At 31.2% G+C, this 8,196-nt stretch overlaps 2 protein-coding genes across 2 annotated transcripts; both read right to left on the bottom strand.

Annotated features, from left to right (window-relative positions):
* Positions 1-3,068: 3,068 nt before the first annotated feature.
* Positions 3,069-4,687, bottom strand: LOC108833876 (probable FBD-associated F-box protein At1g32375). The gene is made up of 3 exons (XM_018607271.2): positions 3,836-4,687; positions 3,612-3,746; positions 3,069-3,520 (listed from the first exon to the last, which is right to left on the bottom strand). Exons 1-3 carry the CDS (start codon positions 4,685-4,687, stop codon positions 3,242-3,244), a joined length of 1,266 nt encoding a protein of 421 aa, XP_018462773.1. The 3' UTR covers positions 3,069-3,241.
* An 845-nt stretch (positions 4,688-5,532) lies between these two features.
* On the bottom strand, positions 5,533-6,336 carry LOC108833875 (probable FBD-associated F-box protein At1g32375). The gene is made up of 3 exons (XM_057005995.1): positions 5,875-6,336; positions 5,652-5,785; positions 5,533-5,560 (listed from the first exon to the last, which is right to left on the bottom strand). Exons 1-3 carry the CDS (start codon positions 6,334-6,336, stop codon positions 5,533-5,535), a joined length of 624 nt encoding a protein of 207 aa, XP_056861975.1.
* Between the last annotated feature and the right edge of the window lie 1,860 nt (positions 6,337-8,196).

Genomic DNA, 8,196 nt, shown 5'->3' with positions numbered 1-8,196 from the left:
ATTGGGTTTTTTTAATTGGGTTCAAAACTCATTTACCCAAAAGAATCCAAACCAAAAAATGACTCTACATAGACATAGACCGAATAGACCGACTCGAATAGTTATATATATATATATATACATTTTTTTTTTTGCAATTTGTATTAAAAGTTATTTTTAACAGATCTAAATATGAATATATTATCTTTCAAATTTACATTTTCACTTTATTTCACTAATTGAAGACTGAAATCTACTTACTTACACGTAATAGAATAAAAATGATATAAATTATCTAATCTAATTTTTAATTATTTAAGTTAAGAAAATTTATATACAATAGTTATTATAATTTTCTTTAAATTCAAAACTTAGCTTTTAAAAACTAACTAGTAACTTATGTACACAAATTGAAATAAAATGCAATAACCTTAAAATATATATGGATGTAATTATAGTTTTTTCTACTAAATAAAATTTTATAATAAAAATAGTTATGTGTTTGTTTAATGCTGTTTTATTATGATATTTTTTTGAATGAATATTATGATATTACAATTAAGAGAAAGATTACATAAACGATTCGACAACCGACAATATTATTTGTCTTATGATGATGTAGGTCTAATTGCATCACCTGAGCCGTCATATGAAAATCTATTCCTAACTAGATTTACTTGCACCATGTTAAAGATTCCTTGTAAGTTTTTCTTCTGTTGTCTGTATAATTGTTTAATAAATCTATAATATCCCTAGTTGTGATATATGGAAAAGTTTCAAAATATTGATTTGGCTATCTATGTCATCAAAATTGATTTATCTTTTGTATCACACATCCTTAAAACTATAGAGTTAAGCGTGTGTGGGCTGGAGTATTGAAAAGATGAGTGATCTATCGGAAAGTAATTTACGTTACCGTACTGTGCGAGTGAGACCAAAAGCACGGAAAAATGTCGAATGGTGATTGCAGAGTTAGTAAGCATGGCCAGAGTTAGTAAGCATGGTGCAAAATCGCTCTCTCTGGGACTTGAAACCTGAATTTCTCATAATCTACAAGAAATTGTATAATTTGAGATTCGAACTATAGATATGGATGTCGAAGACTTTAAACCTTAACCATTAGACTACTTCGTTTCCACTAAATAGTTATGTGTTTTAAAAGTGCAAATCAGAAATTAATATCTATTACGGAGAAAGAGCGAAACTAATATTATGTAGACAGTCGAAGAACATCTTTACCAGATAAGCTATATTTATGTACTAAAGACTTTTTTTCATGATAAGTACTAAAGACTAATTTAGAGAGGTTAAAATAGTTCTGTACACGGGTTTTTAATGGGTTTCTAAAAAAAATGTTCGTTTACCCATTTTGTTTAATGAGTTTTAGATAGGTAATTTTGTTAACTCATTTAATAAATGTAGTTCTACTTAAAATTATTGGGGACCCTATTAACCCATTTAAGTTATTATAATTAATTAATTATCTTTTGTAAAAATGTGATTGTGTGGTTTTGGCGGAAAATTCGATTTTACGGTTTTGGCGGAAGATTTTGATTTTACGATTTTGACGTGAAAACTCAATTTTTACGGTTTTGATAGAAAAACTCGGTTTTACGGTTTTGGCGGGACAATTCGGTTTTACGGTTTTGGCGTGAAACCTCGGTTTTGCGGTTTTGACGACAAAATTCGGTTTTACGGTTTTGGCGGGAAACTTCGGTTTTGCGGTTTTGGTGGGAAAACTCAATTTTGCGGTTTTGGCGAGAAAACTCGATTTTACGATTTTGGCAGGAAACTCTGTTTTAAGGTTTCGACGGAAAACTCGATTTTATGGTTTCGGCGGGAAAAAATGATTTTATGGTTTTGATGGAAATACATGATTTTACATAGGGCTGGGCAAAAAAATGAATCTGAAAATTCGAACCGAATCTGACATGACCTCAATTCCCAATATGTATTCAAAATATATTAAGATATATTCAACATCTAAAATACTTATCTACTACTTGAAAGTTGGTGGTTGTATTACATGAAGGTGATGGTTAAATGTGGATGTTGAATTTTAAAATATTTAGATTTATATTTTGTTTTCATTAAACAATGTTTCTTATTTTATGAGAACGTGATTTTCATTTTATGCTTTCATTTAATTAGTTATTATCAATAAATATGTTTCCCTTTCGTTTGATTTTGAATGATCATAGTCGATGTTCTTTTCTTATTTTAAACCAATTTTACTTATGTTTTGGTTATATAAATGTATAAATTAGGTATTTAAAAACCGAAAAAACCCGATTTTACTTATGTTTTGGTTACAAATTAAATATAAATCAGATATTTTTAAACCAAAAAACAATTGGGACCCGAACCCGAAAGTACATTGGGTTGTACCGGTTCTTTGAAGATTTACTAATCCCGATCCAAACCAAGTAGAACCTGAACCGGTCCCGAACCGAACTTTCAAATAATCCGAATGGGGACGATTTTTATAAATTCGAAAAACCAAAAACCGATTGGATACCACCGAAACCCGATCAGGACCCCGAATGCCCATCCCAATTTTACGGTTTTGACAGAAATATATGATTTTACGATTTTACCAAGACAATTTGATTTGCATTTATATAATAGAAAATCAGCTGGAATTTTTTATTGTTTCCTTTAATTTTTTATTAAGAGAGTATAAAGTTAAAATAATTAAAATTTAAATTAATAATAGTTTAAATGAGTTTAAATAAGTACATGTAAATTTCACAGATTCTAAATGGATATCTCTAATAGATTTATTTTTAAATAGATCTAAATGGATATGAGTTTTAAATGTGGTGGGTCTTACATAAGGTGAGTTTTACCATTTTAACATCTTTAGACTAGTCTTTCGATGTCAAAAAAAAAACACCCCTAGACTAGTTTATCGATTGCAAGGGGTTTGGTTTCATTAAAACCTCATTGGAACAAAATGTTATTAACTCTACGCGGGAGGGATATCTCTAAACAAGCCAAGTTGAAGGATCAATCAACTAATCAGTGTACGGTTAAACTAACTGCAAATCCATAATTTTAAAAAAGTTACGAAATAGGGCAAGAGAAAATAAGATAAACTAGGGAAATATAATAGTTTTGGTATTTCATTGTTTCTTCTACTTATAACAGAAAGAAAATAAGAAATGCAAAGAGCTAAGTTTGGAAGAAACATAAAACGTTACAATAGCTTATCTAGGATTCAGACCAAACACAGTGTTACTTGACATGTCTGACAGTAGCTTCAGTCGAATACAAGCTGACAAACCGGCGAACGCCTGAACGACAATGCCAACTCCTTGATCATCTCAAGTTTCTTGTCTGAGTCGGTGGGTTTAGAGAAGATAGTCACCATTTTTAGACATCGACCGTTTCTTAAGATAAACTCCACCACTTCTTTCTCTTCTTTTGTTCCTTCATAGTTTGTCCATTCCAGAGTTTCTAGACTCGTTAACAAACATTCGGGAACTAAGCTCAGTTCACTCCAGATCGGGTTCGGTTGATGAGCCTGATAGCCTTGTTTCTGATATAGACAGTACAAAGAGACGCATGTGAAATTAAGAAATAATCAAGTCAAAGACACAAAATGAATTGGGTTGAAATTTACATAATACCTGATAAAGTTTGAGAGTTCGTAATTTAGGAGAATCTCTGAGCACACACATAAGTAGGTTCAACCACAGTGGCTTACATCTGCATAGCTTAAAATTCACCAGACGGTGGAAGACCCAACCATTAGGATATGCATTCTGCAAGTGCAATTTGTTTAGTCATTATTCCATGAATGGTTACGAAAAGAAGAGTGAAGAGTAGAGATAGAAGAAAGTTTCTTATATACTCTTGGGAATGATAAACATAAACAGAGATCCTTGACTTGGGTTATAGAACTCAGAATCTTCCAAGAACGACTATCGAAAAAGTCAAAATCTGCCGTTACAATGTTAGGCATTTGATTCTTGACGACACAAACCCCTGAAGAATCGTCAATAGTAAACGTCTCCAGAGAAGGAGCATCTATCACTAACATTTCTCCACCGTAGCTATCTTTGATATCACGCATATATAAAATCTTTAGAGAAGGCACTCTAACGTTGAAAACGGTAACGTTGTCGTCAGTCCATCGGTCCACATGCAAGTCTTCAAGAAGAGGACAATTGGATAAAAGCCTGTTGACATATTTGTCACCGCCTGGGTATTTGATGTTATCAAGACTCAGTTTCTTGAGAGATGGGAAAGACACGGGTGAAAAAACATCATCAAGAAGAAACACGTTGTTAAGTTTCAACGTCACAAGCGTTCCGGATACCGTGTACAAACTCTTTGGAATGATGGCTGGAGTTGAACAAGAAGATCTATCGATCTCGATGACCAGCTCATGGACATGGCGTCTAGATACAGCTCTAGCCCACACTCCAATATCATCAACATCAGTAGACTTTTGACAAAGCTTGAAATGCAAATAGTCTAGAACTGGAGCCTCGTGCAAAAGCAAAGATCTGTCTACAAATTTAGAGAAACTTTCTTTTGTGATATTCGCATGGCTATCATCGTAGACTAGTCTTGGCACAAGCATCCATAGAAACTGCCACCGTTTGGACAGAACCATCGTGACCACAACTTCTTTGGTAGTAGGCAGAAACGACAAAATCTTCAAAAGAAGATGATCAGGCACCTGACTTATCCTATCCATCTGAGATGAAATTCAAACTCCCAAGCTTTAAAGCTTCTGCATGAGCAAACCCTTTACAAAATCAGACTTTCTTCAGACACTGACACCATTTCGTGTAAGAAATTTCAAGAAAATTAGAGGCTCGCGGAGACTCCGAGGATGTGGATGTGAAGCTGATTCAGTGATCAGCCACTCGTCACGTAGGAGACAGGGATCGATACGTGGCGTGAAGTCTCGTCGATGACCAATACGTGGCGCCGTGAAGTTTCGAGTCATGTTAAAGACTTCGGCTGGGTTTTTATCCAGCCCGGCCCAATATACAGTTTTGTTGCTCTAACGTGATCCTCATATCTCCGCATCCAAACGGGATCACTATGTCCCACTGCTTCTTCCTTTCCTCTCAAGTTAACTCTTTTATCAAATATACTTGAAACTAGGTATGAACATGAACATTTTATCTGGATCGAAAAATTTAAAGTAGAACTGATCCAAAAGTATTTAACCTGAAACCGGATAAAAAAAACTTACAAATACTTAGTTGGATCTAAAACTCATCTACCTGGAAAACTGGAATCAAAAAACCAAAAAAAAAAAACATAGAATCAACAGAAAGTTTTCCTTCTTCTTTTATTAATATGGTTTCTGTTGATTCTATGTTCAAACACATTTAATTTTAGTATTAAATATATAATTTTTGTAATTAACTTTTTCCCATAATTTTTAAACAATCAAAATTTAATAAATATAATTTTTTAAAAAAAATTTACAACTTATCAATTGCATTGAAAGGTTAAAAAAATACATCTTTTTCCTGAGAGCAATGGTAAAGGTATTTTTTATTCGGAAATTCTCTTAAATTGCATATTTTAGTTTATTTTCCTGAGAGCAATGGTACTGATATAAACAGTACAAGAGACAGTGAGTGAACTGAAAAATAATCAGGATTAAAGACGCAAAATGTAATTGGGTTGAAAAATACATATACCTGCTCAATTTTGAGAACTCGTAATTTAGGTGAATCTCTGACCACACACATAAGTAAGTCCAACCACTGCTTCTTACATCGCATAGCGTAAAATCTACCAGACGGTGGAAGACACAACCACTAGGATATGCATCCTGAAAGTCCAATAAATTGTTCCATTACAGATTCTGAAAATAAAAACAAAAGTGCAGATGGTAGAATGACAAAGACGCGACTAAAATACCTGTGAGGAAGATAAAGATAACCATAAATCCTCTACTTGAGATATACAACCCAGAATATTCCCAGAATGACTATTATACGTAAGGTCAATGTCTACCGTTGCAACGTTAGGCATTTCATTCTTAAGCACACAAAACCCATCCGTACGATCAAGAATATTCAATGTCTCCACAGAAGGAGTATCTATGAAAACCCCGTATGCAACATCATCTCTATCTTTTTCAGTGAAATTAAACATCCCCAAAACCTTTAGAGACGGCACTCTAACGGTGAAAATGACGACGTTGACTTCAAGACATCGGTCCACATGCAAGTCTTCAAGAACAGGACAATTGGATAAAAGCCTATTGACATATTTGTCACCGCCTAGGTATATGATGCTATCAAGACCCAATTTCTTGAGAGATGGGAAAGAGACGGATGAACAATTTAAAATTAGCAAACTATATAAGAGCATCTCCATTAGCAGTACACATAGAGCGCGAATTCCAAAACCAAAAAAATAATTTTTTCAATTTTTTCCTTTTTTTCGTTTGATTTTTTTTTAAAAAATAAAAAATAAAAAATAAAGTCGAACCAATCGCGGGCCGCCACGTGGCGTGGAGCCCACGGAACAGTTAAGAAACAGGTTCACCGGAAAAGAGTTATGTGAGACGGGTTTATATTTTCTGTGGGCCCCACAGTTATTTTAATATTTTTTTTTGTGAGAAACTGTGAGAATTTTAGAGTAAAACTCTCAATGGAATTGCTCTAATATATGTCTAAAAACTAACATATCTTAGATTTTCTTATATACAATAATATATTATCTAAAATGAATAAGCATAAAAATATTGGTAAAAGAAAATCTAATTTTGAAGTACGGGTCAGAATTTACAAAAAACTAAATACAAAATAATTTTCAAATATATTTTCTCATGAATATATTACTTACTTAATAACTAAATAAAAATACAATACGATAAATATATAATGAGAAGTGACAAAATCGATTTTATACAATTAAATAATTATAACATGTAAATTATAAAATTATTGTATATAAAATAGTTTTATAATCATATATATAGATGATTAACTTTAAAAATATAAAACATTTATGTTCTAAAACAAATATTTATGTATATTTCTGAAACCAAACACCCGCGCAATCTAGTTTGACTATTATAAACTATGTGCCTATATCCCATGAGAGCTATACAAAGCCACATCCAAGTTTCTTGAAACGGCTACACATCATAGCTGGGTATAAAAAGCCACATCCAAATTGCCTGAAACGGCTAGCTACACATCATAGGACATTTTGATATTCTAATTATAAAATTATCTTTGATATTAAAGAGAAAACTACAACCAAACCTTGTAGCAGGTCCAAACACAGATAGCTTGGAACTATACGATACAAGTGCTTCAATTTCAAAACTAGATCTTCACCCGAACAACCGTGCAAATGATTATTTTATTTTTACACACATAATTGTTTGTTTACATGATTAATTGTAATATTTACTATATTACTAATTGTTTAATATAACATTTTAAAACACAACAATTTTATAGTTCACATGTAATAAATAGTAATAGCATAATTTAAATTATATGACACAAATTTTTAAATTGAAAAATTTTATTGGTTAAGGATCAAAAATTTATGGAAAGTATTATATTAAATTAATATAAAAAACCAATACAAAACTGTAAATGATTCTAGCTATAATTAAAAAATTAATTAGATATATATAAAATTTGTTTTAGTTAAAATGAAATATAAATTTAATTTTAAAATAAACACAACATTAAGTAAATATTTAAAAGTTTTTAAGTGAAAATGAAATTATAAATTTATTTTAAACAAATATGAAATTATTAAATATTTAAAAGGTTTATTTTTATGGAAAATGAAATATATATTTATATTATAAATAAAAAGATATGAAAAAAAAAATATTTAGATATAATTTCAGAGTAAATATAGGAACATATATTTGATTTGTTTGTTTTAGAATAAGTCAAATAATTATATAAAAATTAAATAAAACAATTTTGTAAGAGTTGGTCCAAATTCAAAAATCACACATGAATTAAGTCTATTACTTCTTTTTTAATATAATAAGTTGTTGGTTTCTTCGCATTGAACTTGTACTAACACTTGTTGGATATCTCACAATTAAAGATCTCCAATGAACTTTAATATCATCATTTTAACTGACTTGGATACCAATTACCTAGCTAGTCTTTTTATTAGGTGGTCTATTGGCTTTTAGTTGAGACAACAAAATCTGTAATAATCATCCCAGGAGTAATCAATTCAAGTACTGCTCTA

Source organism: Raphanus sativus, chromosome 3 (assembly GCF_000801105.2).
Source record: "Raphanus sativus cultivar WK10039 chromosome 3, ASM80110v3, whole genome shotgun sequence".
In the NCBI taxonomy this organism is placed as follows: Eukaryota; Viridiplantae; Streptophyta; class Magnoliopsida; order Brassicales; family Brassicaceae; genus Raphanus; species Raphanus sativus.
This window is presented reverse-complemented; position numbering and strand designations above follow the sequence as displayed.